The sequence below is a fragment of the Seriola dumerili genome, unplaced genomic scaffold (genome assembly GCF_002260705.1).
Source record: "Seriola dumerili isolate Sdu_G_001 unplaced genomic scaffold, Sdu_1.0 BDQW01000044.1, whole genome shotgun sequence".
Lineage (NCBI taxonomy): Eukaryota > Metazoa > Chordata > Actinopteri > Carangiformes > Carangidae > Seriola > Seriola dumerili.
The window spans coordinates 7,248,928-7,268,628 of record NW_019174299.1 but is presented as its reverse complement, the minus strand read 5'-3'; the positions used below and the strand labels follow the sequence as shown (position 1 = coordinate 7,268,628).

The 19,701-nt window shown below is 40.5% G+C and overlaps 1 protein-coding gene across 1 annotated transcript; it reads right to left on the bottom strand.

Annotated features, from left to right (window-relative positions):
• Positions 1-433: 433 nt before the first annotated feature.
• On the bottom strand, positions 434-9,574 carry eif3d (eukaryotic translation initiation factor 3 subunit D). Its single transcript, XM_022739599.1, has 16 exons — positions 9,481-9,574; positions 8,446-8,571; positions 8,299-8,344; positions 7,611-7,747; positions 7,111-7,196; positions 6,864-6,936; positions 6,246-6,367; positions 6,013-6,145; positions 4,879-5,026; positions 4,224-4,354; positions 3,848-3,933; positions 3,425-3,554; positions 2,792-2,934; positions 2,346-2,538; positions 2,163-2,256; positions 434-549 (listed from the first exon to the last, which is right to left on the bottom strand). Exons 2-16 carry the CDS (start codon positions 8,566-8,568, stop codon positions 536-538), a joined length of 1,659 nt encoding a protein of 552 aa, XP_022595320.1. The 5' UTR covers positions 8,569-8,571; positions 9,481-9,574; the 3' UTR covers positions 434-535.
• Positions 9,575-19,701: the final 10,127 nt, after the last annotated feature.

The window sequence follows — 19,701 nt, the reverse complement described above, 5'->3', positions numbered from 1 at the left end:
ATCTACGTTTAAGACCATGATAAAAGATTTAAAAACAAAGTAAGAGTTTCTGCGGCAGGAGAGGGGTCAGTGGAAACTTATTGCACAAAGGTAACGAATCATAGCTGCCGCTCTGAGCAGAGACGTCAGGTTTAGTTTTATTTTTTCACTGCAGGTCAGATCGGTGACTGGATGAACATGTTTACTCCAGCTCAGAGTGAAAGTCGATCAGCTGCTTCAGGAGAAACTCTGATCTGTCTCTGAAGTGCATCTGGGAATAAGCAGCTCTAATTCCTATAAATCTAAAATTCACCGTATTCAGTGAACCAAATTCACCGTATTCAGTGAACACTAACCCTGCTGATGTGTAAACTGTTGTTATGTGTCATGAAGATTATCCATTAAAATGCTTTCTGAATCTTCAGTATGATGAAGATAAAACACTTATCAAAGCTGTTGGCCAATCTGTTGTCTTTATTGAATGTCAAAAGGAATTAAATTGTGTTTCTAGTAGAACGGTGCAGGCCGCTTTGGTCACTGGAGCCGACTCCACACTTCAATTCTCTTCATCTAGAAAGAGGAGGAGAAAAACAATTAGCAGCGAACATAACAGGACTAATATGGAGATTGTTTGGTAAATTAGCCTGATGACTGTGGAAACCTGCTTCTAGGAACAGACCCTGAATTTATACTCAGACAATGATACTTTCAAGGAAGTCTGAACAGCTCTGAAGGCAAACACTCGCCTGTATTCATCGATCTCTAACAACGCTTATCATTTGGCACATGTAAGTTGCCTAAGGTTAGCCACTTAGCATGGCCGCTCGCCCTCCGTGGCAACACGTTGGTTGTTCAGATACATTTGGAATCGTTCATTTTTACCAGTGTCGTTAACGGGCGCTTGTAAAATGTGTATCTTAAAAGGCTGATTATTACAGGTTTGTATTACTCTGTAATGTAGCACAGTGTTACCAATGTTACTGATTACATTCTCTCTCAGCCCCGAAGTCAAACCATTTTTCTGATGACCCCAAAAATATATATTTAAATTATTAAATTAATAACATAAACGTGTGACAAATAATAAACTAATCACTAACTAATAGTTGACCAGGCAAATCTTAATTATGCTAATTATCTCCAAAGGCAGCAGCTGACTGTTTTTTGTTGACTTTGAACATCTCTTTAACACAACACACGATAGATCTTTGTAGGAATGCATCCAAAACATCCCTATGGCCCCGATCAGACAGTGTGTGGTTTCTGCAGTGAGAGGCGTCTTTTTGTTCAGTTGCTCTTTAAGGACAGGGAGTGTTTTGTGCGCTACCTTTTGTGCCCTGGCTGCCTCGCGTTTTTTGAATGCTCAGAGCAAAGTCAACAAGGAAAATCTTTGGTTGGGGGCAGCTCTATTGTCTAAACACATTTACAGCAAAACCAGTTCTCTGTTTTTGTTATTAGGGAGAGAAACTGAGGCGGAGAGAAGCAGGGAGGGAGGCGGTCTCGTTCAACCTCCATTAGATTCACTGACGGACATCAGAGATGGGCGAAGACACCCGAGGCCGGGTTCACAAAGATATTTCAGACCGGTCTGTAGTGTTGGTCCAATCTTCATTTTGCTCACAGATTAGTATAATGCAAATAAAACCGTTTCACAAAAATAGAAACTGACTCATTTTAAGTTCATTTTAAACAATAAATGACCAGTGGCACCCAGCAACAAAAAAACAGGAAAACATGGCTTGTGGTTTGCTAACAGGAAGGGAAAGAGTTTTTAGAGACCGTAGTGATTTTATTTTTTCCAAATCAGATTTTTCATCAAATCATTACACTCTTCATACAGTCTTTAACTGTTGAACTCTCTGCTGGGGTAAGCTGGGGAGCTGAGTGGTTAGATGTGGTTTCTCAGTTGGCCATTTTTTATATATTGAAAAAATTTTACCCAGAATAAACTCCACCACAGTCCGGCTTAAGTTAGTCAAGAACTAAACTGCTTTGTGCAACATATGGATTCAGACTAAGTCTATCCTAAGTCTGACTGTTTGTTCTATCTGTCTGTCTGTGTGAAACCGGCTCCTGGAGTCATAATGCTTTTAGCTCTAAAATAAACTTTTTTTGTGCAAGTAGAAAAAAAAACTTGATTTCCTGGATGTAGACGTTAAGAGTAAAAGTAGCAGGAATCTCACCTTCTTCCTCCTCATCCTCTTCATCCTCCTCTTCCTCCTCCTCCTCATCAGAGCTGAAGGTGCCATCAGGCAGGCTGTACACCCGGATGACTTGCTGTTGACAGAAAACACACAGAGTGTCACCACGTCAGCTCCGACAGTTTACAGCTGCCTGTAGCTCCTGAACCGGATCTGCTCTCTCACCTTGTTGGGGTCCTTCAGGATCAGGTACTTGCCCTCATCCAGCTTGCGGCAGATGTCGATGACGCAGCGGAGGATTCCCCAGGCGTTCTCCATGCTCAGGTTGATCTGGCTGGCGAACTCGTTGGGTTTGAACTGCTGCGTGCCCAGGATGACGTGGCGAGCCGAGTCCTTCACGTGGTAACGAGACACGTACCTGAGGAACACAGAGATACGATGAACGGTGGATACAAACTTCTACAGCTCTGTTGGACTGTTTGTCCCTTCACAGGAAACAGAATCCATCCTTACAACAGGAAGAGCGCGTGTGTGCTTTATTCGTCCAATCAAATGTTCATTATAATTCAGGCAGAAAACAGAGACGTGCTGTTTCTGGACTGACAGACTTCTGCAGCTCTTTGACATCCAAACAAGTAGACAGTATAACAGATCGCTTGTGTCTCTCTCACCCCAGTTTCAGGTATTCTGATCCCGCCAACATGGCGCAGCAGGTCCAGCGGGCCAGTTTGTAGCTGTTGTTCTTCAGCTCGGTGGCCAGGACGGCTCCCCTCTGAGAGTCCAGCTTCTGACGCCAGTCCACGCCGTTACAATACTGAGGGTGACGCAGACAGACAGAAGCTTTATAACACAACAGCAACTGTTCAACCTGATGCTGCAGGTGAAGGGTCTGCACAGGATTTCCCCACTTACTACAAAGACTTGATTCCCAACACAAGTTTAAATTAAACTTAATTTTAAAAAGAGAGACATCAGCTGGTCAAAGTTCTTTCATGTTCTACACTGAATAGTCATTTCACATCAGAGAGATTTTTACAGTTTGACAAGTTATGTGTCTTTGATTTTTCTAAAATATCTAGTTACTGGCCAGGCATTTACTATGTGTCTGTATTTGGTTGTTAAGGGTCAAAAAATTAAGAAATTCTTCTTGTGAAAAAAAAACAGAACAAACAAAAAAAATATGGATCGTTTAGCTTTACACTGGACCCTTGTGAGTTAGGTTCAGTTAGGATACCATCTACTTTACACATGACTGCAAAAAATAAAAATGACAAATGACTGTTTTCCCAGCCTTGTAATAGTACCCTGGAGTCCCACTCGTTGAGGGTCTTGATGTTAACGAAGGACACTTCTCCGTTGGCGCCGGTCATCACTCCGTCGTGTTCGCAGCGGACAATCAGATCGATGTCGTCCCCGAGCTTCCAGTGACGGTACCTGAAACACAAAGACGATTCGTCAGCCTTCGGGGACCCAGTGTTGATTAACCTAACTCATCAAATTAAGTTAATTAGAGACATTGTTAGCCTATTCACATATACTTCCCAGCATGCAGAGCATTAAGGTTAAAATTCCCCAGAAATCATTTCTCATATGAAACAAATGTGGGTACTAGGACGGGCCGCTGATGTCTAGGGTAAAACCTGGACCCCAAGTCTAGACCGGTGGAGAACCGAGGATATAAAAGAATCAACTTGACAATTAACTAAACAACTCAGTTCAGTGTTTACCTGTAGGCCACAGACGCCACCTCGCTCTTGTCCATGTCCTCCTCCACAAACGGGTTGGAGGTAGGAAACTTGTAACGCTCCCCACCCTGAATAAGAGGAAACAAACACACAAGTGAAACATTTCAATTTAGGACATTTTATAGATCTAGTTTTGTCAAAGAGCCCAGACAGGAAAATAACTCATGTGTAACTCCTAACTGAGACAAATCAAGTTCTGCTGGAGGCACTAGATGACACCTCTGCAGGTCATAACAACAGAAACTGTGCCAAGCTTCACCAAGACTCATTTTCTACAAACAAAAGACACGTTTTAAGAAGATGCTGTAAATCACATTAAATGTGACACATATGGGTTTTAAATTGTGTATGTTTTTACCATCCGTAAACACTGCTGGCTGAAGTTGTGGTTGATGTACGTGGCCTCCATCGCCAGGTTACGGGGAGAGTTGAAGGAGTTGCCCTCATCCTGTGGTGGCTCATTGGCCGTCTCACTCACAGTGAGCAAATCTGAGAGGAAGAGTTACAGATGTTGAGTTACAGAGCAACATAACAGTTAAACACTGTGAGTTAAACTGTGATAAAGTGGCCTCAGAAGGACAGGAACAAATCGGAAACATTCCCCATTCCCGTAACACTGACTCATCTGAAAAACTAGAGTCACATCAGGATCCACTTTTCCTTTTTTCTCTGACCAATGTTAAGCTACTGTGACTGCAACTCGGGTTCTCACATTAAAAGTTTTGCAGAAAAAAAAGTCTTTTACTGTGAAAAACCATCAGGATGCATTGATGGTAGCTTAAGATTGATCAGAAGACACAGCAGGAATTAATTACAGTATGAAAAATGTACCTGAAATTTCATTTACCATATGAGCTGTTGTAGTAGGCTCCAGGTAATTTCACTTGATTCAGTGTTTTTTTTTGTTTTGTTTTTTTTAAATCTGCTGTTATTTGAGACTTTTATTTGAGGTTTTATGGTTCGACCACCAAAGATTTCGGGAGCAGGTGTGAGCAGCTCTCACAAGGCCTCACCAAAGTCAGAGTTGTCTCTCTTGTCGAAGAACAGCTTGTTGCCCACTCTCTGCACGATGATGTCCCAGGAGTTGACTGAGCGTGTGCAGCACATCAGGGTCGCCAGGATGGCGTCAGTGGCAAACACGTTACCCTGGGTCTTGGCCAGCTGGAGACGGAAAGAAAAAAGAAAAAGAAAAAAAGATTATTACAAGTGTCCAAACATTAGATGTCTGACTGGAGAGTTCAGAGCATCTTCTTTTAATTTAACATTTTATCATGTTGGTCTCATGTCTGAATAAACACCTGGGTTATTTTTTCGATAAAAGTCATGACTACAATCTCACTGGTTGGAGCCAGTAGCATTTCCATATTACTGTCAACATGGAACAAGTCTGTTTTAGGCTACGTCCATACTACTACCTTTTAGTTTTAAAACTCATCTCTTGTGCTATGTTTACTCCAGACGTCCACACTACTCCGGAGTCTTTCAGAAACTCGGATGGACCCGTTTCAGTTTGAAACTCTGGGGTTGTGTTGTAGTCTGAACGGGCATGACTTGGACATCCACGGTCACTCCCTGATTGGCTCTTATCAGCCTCGACTACCAGTGGTGAATACAACATGATAATGAATTACAAGCTTTACTGACCTTGTCGTCTTTGCTGGCAGCTGTTGTTCAGTTAAATTCTGTATTTTGACACTGCAGCTGTCTTTGCTGTTCCTCATTTATAGTATTTTCGGCCACTAATCAACTGCAGAGTAGACAATCTGCTTCCCGTTTACACCGGCTCGCACATGCGCAGTGAATGTGAATATCAGGTCATGTGATATGTGTTTTCGGGTGTGTTAGTCTGGACAGCCGTTTTAAATTGAAAATGTATCAGCGTGGACGTAGCCTAAATAAAGTCATGTTGACACATCTTCACACAAGATTACAATATGGTTTGCCTGCTGAAGACGAGATAACCAGACAGCTAACACCGTAAGGTCATAGGTTACAGGTAACTTCCTGTACTGTCCCACGTGTTACATGCCGAACATCATGCATGTGGTGTGGCTCTTAACGGTCTTTGCATGTCTGAATAATGTCTGGAGAGGGCTCGTGTTGTGTTTACTGGAACAGCTGGTTATATAGTAAAAAAAACTTGAGACCTTGCGGATGACTGGATCATCAGTGGTAGTAACAGTGTGGAAGATCCTCTTGATGCTTTTCAGCTGCTTCTCATTGCGGGTGGTGATGCGGTCGAAAGCCTTGTCGTAGTACTCCAGGGCTCCGCAGCACTCGCTGGAGGAGGAAACGGGAAACAACAGCTCATCATCTTCTGTATCTCACCTCTGATACAAGTTGAATGAGCGACGACAGAGAGCAGGACGGTTTCACTTACATGTCAAGAGGGTCAGCCACCTCCATGTACCTCATCTTCATCAGTCTGGGGAAGTCCATCTCCTCCTTCACCTCCCAGTCGCTCCTCACCTCCACAGAGGAGTCTCTGGGCTTCAGCTGGGCCTGGAGGGAGGGAGGGCGTCGCACAGGTAGGACGAAGATAAACATCCATGTTAGCAAAAACCCTAAGTAGGAAAACGAGCTGCTTCATGCACACAAAACAGGATTTATTCACTGACAAAATACGTGTTTCTCACAACTTTTTATTTAAATTTTGAAATCCTGGGATAAGAAACAATTCATTTATGAAACAGTATTATCCTTAAGATGCGTGTTTGTCTTGTGTAGCCAGTATAGGTGTGTCACAATTATTTTCATAATGGACTGACATGATTTCATTATTGATTAACTGTTTATAAAATGTCAGTGAAAACGTCTGTTAGAATTTCTGCATAGTCTAAGGTGACATGTTTAAACTTTAAGATTTTTCCATCACATATATATTGAGCAGCTGCAACCAGCAAATTTTTGGCATTTATGTTATGAAAAATGACAAAAACAATGAATCAATTATCAGAACAGACGCTTCTTAATTTTCTGTTCAACGACTGATAAATACCTGGGATTTCTGGTCCCACTTCTGACGGACACCAAACTGCTTTTGGAACTTCTTCTGCAGACGCATACGATCCCTGAAAAACACAAACACATTAACTGAAGTCTTTACAATCTGACCTGTTGTGGGCACAAAATGTGCAAATCTCATGCTCCTTCTCTTCTTGTGTGGAGCCCAGAAGATGACACATTTGGCAGAAATGAGCTGGAACAGGACTTTTCCTTCAGGCAGAGCTTTGACAGACTCTCACCTCTCCTTCTGCTTGGCGCTCTTCGGGAGCGTCTGCATGTTGAACTGGGTCATGTTCCTCCGGTCCTTATCCCTGCGCAGATTCCTCTGTTGAAACAAGCATCATCCTGTTAGAGGACTAGTTCAGATATAAAACCCAACACTTGTATTGTAAATAAAGTGACACATTTCAGGGTTTCTGCCTTAAATTTAGGACTCGACACAGAGAATTCAGTTTAAACCCGTTTCATGATCACACCGACCACAGAACGACAGAAAACCAGCAGAAACTATAAGGCTTTGAATTACTTAGTAAGTACATGAATTTATTCACCCATTGTCATATAACTAATTAAATTAACTTGACCAGGATGCAGATAAGCAGCAGTGTATTTAAGTGGTGACTTGAAATTCAAGACTTGAAATTCAACACTTTTCAATTGCTGAACTAAATTCACTTCTCTTTGAGAACCGCAGACGCCCTGTGACGTTCAGCGTCTCTGTGGCTTTGGTCTGTTGTACCTGAGCAAATCTCATGCGGTTCCTCTGGTATGCCGTCTTCTGAGTCTTGGCGGTGTCCACCAGCTGGAAGCTCGTCTCGTCCTCCTCATGAAAGTAGGCGTACTGACTCCCGCCTCCGAACTGAGAGGAATACTTATCTAAAGGCAAAACATATACACAAGTAATGATGTTGAAAACATTCCAGAAACAGGAGTGAAAAGCATTTGTGTTTCGAGTTGGTTTTAAAATACAATGAATTACACGTGAATAAATTAGTTTTGCATCGCCTGTCTAATCTGAAGTTTAATACCTCAGTCTGTTTATAAAATTTGATCTTTACGTGTTTCCCACATGTTGACAATTTATTTGTGTGGATTAATCAACTTCACAAACTACCAATGAGGAAGTCAGTGTGTCCAGACCTCTCAATCTATTTATATTTTCAACTCTATGCTACCACACAAACAACAAATTCTTGTTATCGGTTTTGCCTAGATTTGTTTTATTTCTTCGGTTTGCTCTGCATGGTTTGAACACTGACTTGGGAATGTTTATTTTATTGCTTTTGTTTCTGTCAGTAATTTTAACCATAAGTTCACTTTCCACCACCAACACAGGCATTTTTACAGAAGTGTTGACTAATGTGCGCTGTCCTTACTAATAAATAAAATGTACATAAGAGGAACATCTTGAACAGCCTCTCACTCACTTGTGTATCTCTTGTCTTGATAAGTTGCTCCAGTCCAGTCAGCAACCTGACAAGAGACAACGCTCGTTAGGAAAACTGTGGAAAACAAACTCAGGACAACTTGGTTCAGCAGAAAACTGTAGAAGTATCAAATGTGAGAGAACAAACCTTTCCCAGACGGTCTCCTTTGCTGAAAGGCTGGTAGGGCATGTCTTTAAACTTCTCTGGGACCGCACACGGACCCCATCCGGACGGATTGTCCTGGATCACAGGGGCGTTGAACTTCGCCATCTCCTGAGGTCAGAGTGAAAAAATGAAGAGTTTAAAGTTTTTTAAGATGAGTTTAAACTGTAGAAGATGGATTTATCTCACATATGCACAGGGTCTCAGGCAATGAGCAGCACTGATCTCTTCAGCAATGTACCACAATTAATAGGCACTGATCAGCTTGCGCAGTGGGCTAGTCATCACTGACCCATGAAAATTAATTACCAACTATTTTGATAATCAAATAATCAATTTAATCACTTTTCCAAGCCAAACATTTGCTGCTCCCAGCTTCTCACATGTCAAGATGCTGCTCTTGGTTGTACATGATAGTAAACTAAACATCCTTGAGTTCAAAACTGCTGGATGGACCAGCAGTTCAAAGAACACATTTAAGCACTGGCTCACATCATTAATTAGTTCTTATTTATGGCCTTTAAAAGAACACATCCCAGCAGAGGAGACACCACTCCTTCACATCATGCTGAATTAACTAGAGGACACATTAATGTGCGACACCCTTAAACAAGTAAACACTGAGTATGTGAGTCCTTCAGAGAGCTTGGAAAAGGCCATACTATAAAGATTATTTCAAACAGCATCTTTACCGGCATCCTGACCTCAAAAGTATCTCGACTGGAACATAAAGCTGACGAACTGCACTCATTAGATTATGTTAAGGAAAGGAGAATTGCAATGTCTTCTGGATCACACTTCTGAATCGCGTTTTTTAAAATTTTCTTCTGGCAGGGACTCAGTTAGCTAACGGTGGCTACAGCTAATGCTAGTCATCCTGCCAGGTGGCCGTGCTAGCAAGGCTAAGCTAACTGAGCGGTCTGCTGCTAACATCCTCACAGGACTCTCTGGTGTTTAACTCCACACACAACAAAAACACAACAGTTTTATACGTCTGTACATGTTTTACTTCAGTCTCACCGTGAATGATGTGACACCGTGCAGAGCTGTTTATTTCCGCCGGTCCTCACACGGTACGAAACCCAGACACAGTGCTGGAGCCAAAGGAAGTGGACGTCTGCCGTAAAGCAAGAGGAGGGTTGTTCCTGCCGTACCACAATCGCAGCTGTCGTAATGTTAAAGGTATATTTCATAACTAGAAGGCCTTGATTATGTTTTACCTCACAGCTATATTATAGAAATAAAATGATGTGAGCAAATATTCTTTTCTGGTCTTTCCTTGATTATTCAAAAATATTTTTTCTCTTCATGTTACATTTGGAATAACAGAGACATTCCCTGCAAGAAGAAGTTGGAACATAAAATATCAGATTATTAAACTGTACAATTCAAATGGTTCAACTTTTGCCTTATTCTAAATTTTTGGAGGAATTTGCTATAGTTTTTGATGCAGTTTATTTTAGTGTACTAGCTTTTCACAGGAATACAGTAGCCTAACTCTTCAGTTAGTTCATCAGTCTGTAAGAATTAGTTGGCTACAAACTCAAATAAAGATGAAAACAGAACCAGAGATGAGTATTTTAATAAAGATAACAAACAAAAATGAATCTGATGTTTTTTAAAAAGCAAAAAACAAAACAAAACCAAAAAGTTGTTTTGTTGGATTTTTCCCCATGCACCTTACATTTGCCATGAGCATCTACATGAGGAAACGCTGCCATCACCATTGCCATTGTGATTACTCACTGTGACCACCAGGTGACAGGAATACACAAATTTTGTCAAAGCTAAATGGAGGCAAAAGCATTGAGAGAGAGGGGCTGCAGATAGATCAATAAACCAAACATATTTTTTACTCTTTTCTGTCAAGAATTTTACTTTTCTGCAGACAGAGATTACAGGCAGGTTTGTGTATTAGGGTGGGAGGTTATTAGGGCGCAATTTAATTGATAAACATGGCTGCTTAGTGCACGATCGACCTGTTTAAGCAGCAGTGAATGCAAAATGTTCTGCCTGACTGTGCAGCCTTCAGATAAATCAGATAAATGAGTGTATTTTAAATGCTGTGAGTGTTTGCATCCCCTCTTTTCTTTTCCCTCTGCTTATTTTACACAGGACATATCATGTCAGTGTATTGAAAAAAAACATAATTCAAGCTTCATTCATTTTGAAGTGAATTTCAATTAGCCTTCTATGTTAAACAAATGATTAGACAGCGTATGTACCTTGTTCACATACACAGACACTATAGTCAAAAGAGCTTTAGAAGTGTAAATTAAACTCACGTCACCTGTGTACATTTCCAGAATGATAACTGAGCATCACAACACACTGATCCTCTCTGCTGTCACTCATCAAGCCTCGAGTGTACTTTTTGAACTAATCCCTGGATCCAATTAAGATGTTATTCATGCACTGCAACGGTGGCTTTACAGCCATGAAGGTGTCTGTCTGTGTGACAGATATCAATTACATATAGAGGAAATATTACACATGGGATTCACCACCAGCATTTGTACATGCTGCCCAGGGACCAGTCTGCTGATGAATGACGCTGCCATCTTTGAACAGCCGGTCTTTTCGATATCTACATCGACCTATGCATCGATTCATCAACTTTTTCTTGAGGAATAACAAACCTTTAATCCTTACTTTATACATCAGCTGTAATCTCAGCAAGATATTGTGCCATATTACATGTTTTCTGTGTTGCCTCATAGCCTGGCAGCTGGGCTGTGAGTCATATCAAACATGCCCACTGTTGTCCTTCAGGGACTTTTGGAGCAGCGCTGACAACAGATGGTAAACTCAGTGTCTGCATAAGTCATATTCATTATGTACCATAATGGGGATAAGGCTGTGACTGATTATGTCTGTCGACTAGACCAAATGTTAGTTGCATTCTCACATTGACTTTAATGTGCACAAGTAAATAGTTGCAAGATTAATATAGTACAATTTTGATCTATTTCTGTTTTTTACTTAATTTTACTAATTAACCTTTTGTCAGCAATTCCACCCTTTTAGTCTACACTGAAATAGCCTACCACAACAACTGTTGGATCTATTGCCATAAAAGTGTGTGCAGATGCTCATGGTCCCCAGAAGATGAATCCCACTGACTTTGGTGATCCCTGACTTTTCCTTCATCCCCAAATGTCTGTCACTGCTTTCATACAGACACCCATGTCCCCCCAGGTGTAATAACCTCCCTGATCCTCTGAACTGGAGGCTTCATCAGATGAAAAGTCAAAGATTTGTCAGGAAACTATACTGCCTAACGCAGGATATTCTCATCATCTTCAGCTGTGCTCTGTGTTTAGTGCTAATTAGCAAATATTAGCAAGATAATATGTTAAACAAAGATGGTGCACATGGTAAGGGTTATACCTGGCACACATCAGCATGTTAACATTGTCACAGGATGTGTTAGCATGCTGATGTTAGCATTTGAAGCAAAGCCCTGTTATGCCTGAGTGCAGCCTCACGCAGCTGCTAGCATGGCTCTACTCCCTGGCCACGTTCTTTTCTTTTCTGAAAATTAGTTTTGAAAAAGTGGTGGTGTCCTATATTCGATGGCGAGATAATTACACATTCACAACATTAGATACTGTTTTTGAATGGAGAGAGCACCAGTCTAACGGCCTTTTAAGAGTGTTGCATCATGGTTGTTTGTAGCCTTGATGTTGCTTAGCTTTTGAGTGCTTTCAGTCTGTTTATAGTGATTATTTGATTATTTGTGAGTTAGCCAGACATAAAAGTTAGCCCAATTAAACCTGCAGGAGTTTCTAAAGGCTCATGTGATGTGTTTTACTGCCTCAGAGGAAATGAATTCATTACAAGTGCAGCACCTCCCCATATCTTTATACTGCAGAAATGAACCAGGGAGAAAATCTGTCAGCAGCCAAAAATTACAGCTCTTACAGATGATTTCTGAAAAACTGATACACAAATCAAAATTCCCTGTGTTTCATGTTTCACTTCTACGCGTGAAAACAAGGACTCCCGACAACTTTCCCAACAGGACGAGTGTAAAAATGTCTCCTATCTTCAAAAAGTATTTTTCTCAAAAACAGACACTGGGAAATGAGGGGTCAACTGATCAGAGTTGTCTTGTTTTTGACCATTGATATGACTTGTTGTCTGATCACACTGGAAGACTACCAGCTGTTCTTAACGGTTCCACTTGAAAGTGGGATGAAAATCCAGCAATCGTAGCAAGATCAGTCACGGTTGAGATATGATATGGTTTCAAAATGGGGATAAATAGACTGCACTATTCTAAAGCTCTTTACACTACCAGCCACATTCACCCAGCATTTTCTTCTACACACACACATACACTCATACAATGATCATATATCAGGGGCAATTTGGGGTTCAGAATCTTGCCCAAGTACACTTTGACATGCGGACTGGAGGACTGGGGATTCGAACTCACCAACCTTCCAATTAGTGGCCAACCCGCTCTACCTCCTGAGCCACAGTTGCCCCAACAGCCCACATTTTCAAACTGTCACTTCTGGTTCTTACAGCACAAATTACATTAATTATGTTTTCCTTGCAAATACTTTTTTTTTCTTGTATACAGGCCTATTATGTGTTGTGATACATGCCTGATTTCCAGATACATAGGAGGCTGACATCTGGAAAAGAACTCCCACACATGGTCACCAAGTTTATTAAAGAAGCTCATCACACATAAAACTATGAATAGAATGGTTCTGTTATCACAGAAAATGATGATAACCATTCACAAATCCATTTAGAAATCACATAAAAAAATACATTCCATACAACTCCAGAACTTGCCTGAGAATCATCATGTTTTTAAGTTTTCTCCAGTGTCAGAATAATCCATTGACAGTTGTCTGTACATCCATGGGTACACTGCAAATTGGAACTGCTAATAGCAAATTTGGCATACTTCTAATGGTGCCTATTTGCCAGAATGAAAACAAATATAGGCTGAAATGATTCCATGGCAACATTACAACTACTTTTTGTTTACATCCCCTTGAGATCCCAAATTATGGGAACTGTACTCCCAACATTTGAAGCAAGATTTCCCCCATGTAACAGTGAGACAGGGAATAATAGCAGGAGTTGAAAAACCATTATCCTAAAACAACTTGTAAAAACCTATATATATATATTCTGGACCTGCTCACAACATTCCAATTGATCTTAATCAACAGTTAAACTCAACAGTTTGACTGTTTCATAAATCTGTTAAAACCATTTACGATTTATTTATTTATTTAATATGAATCATTATTTATGTTTCACTGCAGTTTTCTTTGGGCTTTGTGTTTCTTTAACACGTTTCTGAAAGTTAATTAGGTATCGGGAGAAAATTGCAGACACCTGTGCAAAACCATTTTGTTTCGCTGCTTCATGATTAGAGATGTTTGATTCAATGAAAGCTTGTAGTATGATGAGTCCATGATGGTTTAGGCCAGATACAAAAAATACATTAAATCTCTTTCCTGCCAAGAGTTAGATGAGAAGACTGAAAACTGATCTCTTGTCTGTGTGGTAAATATGAAGCTGCAGCTCTTCTAACACGTTACTTCTCATGTTATTATGATGACACATGGTTGTAAAGGGTTATGTGTGGATTAAATTGATTTAGTTCCTTTTGGACGGAGCCAGGCTAGTTGTTTGCCATTGTTTCCAGTCTTTATGCTAAGCTACGCTAATCAGCTGTTGGCTGTATCTTGACTTTCACTGTTTAGACATGAGAGTGGTATCAAGTTCATAATTAACTAGATAGATAGTTGTCCAGCAGGATGCACATATGTGCAGTTTAGATTTATAGTCCAGGTCATGAACAATTAATGCTAAATACATTTACCACCAGCTTAGATAGATAGATAGATAGATAGATAGATAGATAGATAGATAGATAGATAGATAGATAGATAGATAGATAGATAGATAGATAGAGTATCCGTCTAAAGTAAAGTGAGTGAATAAAGTAAGACCTTTGCTGCACCTGTAGCTGCTTTTCTGTCCTGCCAGAATGTTGTGGAGAGGATGGTTGGTATTGTCCAAGATGGCCTCCATCTTACATTGCATGCGTCTCTCCACAGCAGTCCTGAGTGAGTCTAGACTCCTGCCAAGCACATACCCAACCTTTTTGACCTTCTTGTCCAGTCTCTTTGTGTTCATTTCTGACATGCTGCTGCCCCAGCAGACTGCAGCATAAAAGAATACACAGGCCACCACTGACTGATAAAACATGTGCAGCATTTCACTGCAGATGTCAAAGGACCTGAGCTTCTTGAGGAAAAAGAGCCAGGACCAGTCCAGTTTACTGTCAAGGTGCATACCTAGGTATTTATAGGCGTGTACCACCTCAATGTACCCACCGAATGTTGACTGGCTGAAGGGCGGGCCTAGACCTCCCAAAGTCGATGACCAGTTTCTCTGGATGTGCCAAGACTCAGAGTTGTATTTAAAGTCGGCCGTATGCAGGTTGAACAGGAACGGAGCCAGAACAGTTCCCTGTGGAGCCCCAGATCTGCTCATCACTGTCCCTGAGACACAGTTACCCAGCCTGACGTACTGTGGTCGTCTGGTCAGGTAATCCACAATCTTACTCTTAGCAAGAAAGCAAATAAGTTTATTTCCCAAAATGCAGAACAAAACAAAACAAAAGCCACTAAAAGTTTCACTGAAATATATATTTTATTTCTTCACACTTCTGTCATATCTTTATACATATGACATTTTTGTCATCATGGCATAAAATATTGAAACTGCAGCAGCACTATTTGAAAAAAAACAAAACGAACAACAACACCACCATCCAGTGTGTATAATAAACAAACTCACCAACCAACATCAAGTGGAATTATGTTGCACATTGTCCCCTGATGCTATGATTGACCGCAGATGATTTTCTGAAAAATGGTTGATTTTGGGTTGTACAGTGAATTCTCTGCTGCAGACACTTCAGCCTGAAGTTAAGGCTGTTTTCTGAAAACACAAAGTAATTAAGACTCCCACTCAGCATTACCTGCGGGATAGTTTAGTAAAGCTATTCATGCATCCTGATTACACTGTGGAAATAAACATGCATGGTTCTGTGTGCATGCTCATTTTAAATGTGTTGTAGTTGCAGCAGAAGCTGTTTCACTGAGATATTTAAACCGACCCAAAAGGGACACATTAACATTTATTAGGATGGTGTGTGGACCTTGTTGTGTTCATCTTCTTGAGCTGATGACAGTGTTTGCTCTGGGTTTCTATAGCTGCTCCTGCCAAAAAAAAGTGAATAATAGGCTATTAGAGTTAACTTGAGTTTTGTCCATATTGCATGTGGGTGAGAGCCTGTGGGCAGAGAATCACACTGAGTCATAGCGATGCCACCAGCAGACTCATCAAATGACTATCATCTCTCCATGTACAGTAAGCACAGGTGGGTTATCACTGCAGGGAGCTGGGGGATCACTCAGGCAGCTCAAACTGGCAATATTTATAGCCCAACACACACACACACACACACACACACACACACACACACACACAAACACACACACACACACAGAAAATCACTAGTAAACAGAGAAGCAAACACACCGAGCTCTACTCACCCTGAACAAATCTCCGCTCTCATCAAACTGCAAGCCCTGGGGCCTGGCAAATAAAGTATCAGCCAGGCGAATCTCTTTTTAATGTGCCTTTAATGACGTTTTTATGCTCCTCAGTGGACCTTTGCAGAAGGGTGTGTGTGGGCGTGCGGGCTGAGGACCAGCCGAGAGCAGCAGCAGCAGCAGCAGCAACATTAATACCAAGCAGAGGTATCACTTCACTGTATTTACAGCCGTCTAAATATAACAAGCTGATACCAATGTGCGTGGTGTGTTAGCACTCATGAATGAACAGCGGGAAGGTGAGTTGAATGATGAATGATGGAGAGTTGTTGCCACGTTTACCTGCAAATTTATTTCAATGGTACTCAAAGTAGATTTACTGTAGTACTCTACAGAAGATAAAATGTGCCAAATGTTGTGAGGAAGCCCAGTGTTCATGGTAATGACATTTTGATCATTAGCCCCTGCAGTCAGGCAGTGCCGTCATAAATCAACGGAGCCCTCTGACAGGAAGCATCACTCTCCAGCCCTGGCTTAATGCACCTCTAAGCTGCTGTTAAATCCTGCATCAACACAAGCAAAGAGCAGAGTGTCAGTGGGCTGACCTGACCTTATAGAGCGCTAGATTCCAGGAAAAACCTCATTCGAAATCGATTTCGAATCAGTTGATGTTTACACACTAATAATTAAAAATCAAGCCTTGAATGGAGCTTTTCTCAACAGCAGGTCACGTAGCTTTTTTGAAAAACAACCTGATATTATTGTTTATTTAATATGTTTTTTTAGTGGCCTTTAAAAAAAAATTATCCCATAAGCCCTGGATATTTGCAGGCTAATGACACATTCACGTCATGTGAGAGGGAAGCAAACTTGTTAAGGCTAAAAGACTATAAGGAGTGTAATTTGAACAAAGTACTAACAATGAGCGATTTTTATTTTACTGAAGTTGGACGTGTGAATGTTAAAAATACTGTACTTGTTCAATATAGCACAACAGTATATCTATTAAATCACGTTACAGGTTTAATTACCTTTCACTACTGACTTTTGTAGCACTTCTATGAAAAGAAAAAACACTAAAATTTCCCAGTGGTAGTTACGGTTTGGATGTCGATGTGAATGTGCCGTAAATATCACGGCTTGACACAAGAGACGAGTCCAGACTGCGTTTCTAAATTTTATGGATCTGGAGAAGCTCCCAAATTGTTGTTTAACTTTGTTGAAATCATGAAGGTTTCAATTTCTTATAGTAGCTGCTTCTGGACGGTGATTTGTTTCAGAACATGGAAAGTAAACCCCAGGAGCACACCTCATTTTATAGAAAGACACATCAAGAAAAGCTAAATGAGAGTTATAGAGCCCAGAGGAACAGAGGCTGGTCAGGTCATTTTACACTGAATCTGTGGCTTAATAGGCAGTTTGATCTGAGTACCAGTTGTCAATAGCAGCTATCTCTTTATCTTGTTCCACTTGTTAGTGACCCCTCCCCTCTGGTATGACAAACATTTCTCTACTTATCTCCCTTGACCTGTTTTACCAAAGAAAAGAACATGGTTGCAATTTGGGTTTGTATGAGTGTAAGAGAGCAGGTAAGTCTACAGGCTCATCAGGTGGCCGTCCTGTGTTTCAGTGAGTTGCATCAATGACACAGAGAAGGCTCAATAATATTGAAACTGCAGCAGACACAAGGGATGTCAAGATCAAGAAGATTTGTAGTCATGTACAAATGAAGGTGATCTAGAAATCCACTGTGTGCTCTGGAATATCTACTGTGTGACTATTTGTCTACCTGATTTCTGTTCACATCCAACATATGAAGAGGTCACAAAAGACACAAGAGACATGTAAGGATGTTTGTTATTTCTCAGTGCCCGTTCTCCTTCTTCATCAAAACCTGGAGAGTACATTACCCACAATGCAACATGACAGCCAGCAGTTCACTCAGGCAGTCGGGTGCTTGAATTTATGTAAGTAGTCTTAACCGCATGTTGCAAAGATGTAGTGGAATCCTTGAATATGTCTGATAAAGAATAACAATGCACTGTGCGTGTTATTGTTTCAGGAATATGTGTCAGTTTCAATCTGTATCACAATGGAAACACTCTACTATACTACACACCACCACAAAGCCACTGTGATCCTAACACTGTAATTTATAGTCCGAGTTTGTTCTACTTGATAACTCACATTCCTGAAATAGTAAATCACCCAGTTTTCCACCTCCAGGTTCTTTTCTGATAACAAAATGGTAAATGATTCTCTTTCAATATCAGTCATTGTTATACAAGATTTTTCCTCCAGAATTAGTGTTTAATCAACATTGGGCTGATTAAAGGAGCTATGTGTTAGTTTTGCTTGTTTTAGCGTTAGCGTTAGCAGCTGTTTACTTACCAGTCTAAGCAAGAGCCCAAGTTATTGAGTAGTGGATGCTACAGTGACTCGGTATCTGAGAGTGACGAGACGGTCCAACTGAGCTGGGGCTAGCTGGTTAGCATGCTAACTTCAGTAAAAGAAATGAAATAATAGAAATACAAGCAAAACAAAGGGGTTTCTTTCCACCTCTGGAGACAGCTGTTGGTGAGTAAAGGAATGAAATTTGCTGCTGAACTCACAATGTTTCTTCTAGAGTGGTAAGTAAACAGCTGTTGACGCTAATGTTGGCTATGTAGCAATAGCAAAACTTACAAATAGCTCCTTTTAAAATTACACTATGGTACAAGAAACATTTTTTTCTTTTAGAGTACAATAAAGAAAAAGGATAAAAACAATACTGCTGCCATTCCACATTTCCTGATCCATCCTGATGTAGAAGCTGCAGGCAGCACACGTTAGTTTTTCTTGTCTCAAGTCATCAAATGCGCAATAAAACAGCTTTGAAATCTGAACTTCTGTCCAACATTTTTACGCACTACTTCAGGTTTTCAGGAAATACTGTGTTTTCCAACTAAATGTAAGAGAAAAATCAACTCCTTCACAAAGTCACAATTTCAGCTTCAACAAAGCTTCTGACAACACCCAGAGTCAGGGCCTCAATGTAAGCTATATACATCAGTTAATATTCATATACAGTGCTTGTTAATAATCAACGAGAACATGTGAAGGCCAACAAATCCTCTTAGAAATCATATTCATATATAGCAAATACAGTATGTTTTGAACTAAAAATAATCCTGCCCTGATTGTTATTTATCAACATAATGAGGAAACTTGAACATGAACATACCTGCAAAGTCGCAAAATGTTAACATATTCATTTGTTTCATTTCCAATCTTTCACCAACCTTAAACCACATGTGAACCTGACAGTTCCCTTAAACATAACTGGCAAAACAAATTATTTGTATATAAACAGAATTTCTAGGAAACAGGTGTTGCAGCCATGGGAGTTCCATTGAAAATAAAGGAATACACATGTACTCTTTAACTACTGTGAAGTGATTTAAGCTTAAATACAGTAAAATCTGAGCAAATGATGGTCACATTATGGAATTAAAAGGTTTAAAATACAAAGATACATGTGATGACAGTAAAGAAAGGCACACAATTGTACATTCAACCATGCATATGTACACATTATACACATTATAAACATACATTCTGAATGTTGGTAAATCTTTACCGACTCCTTTGAGCCCATTGA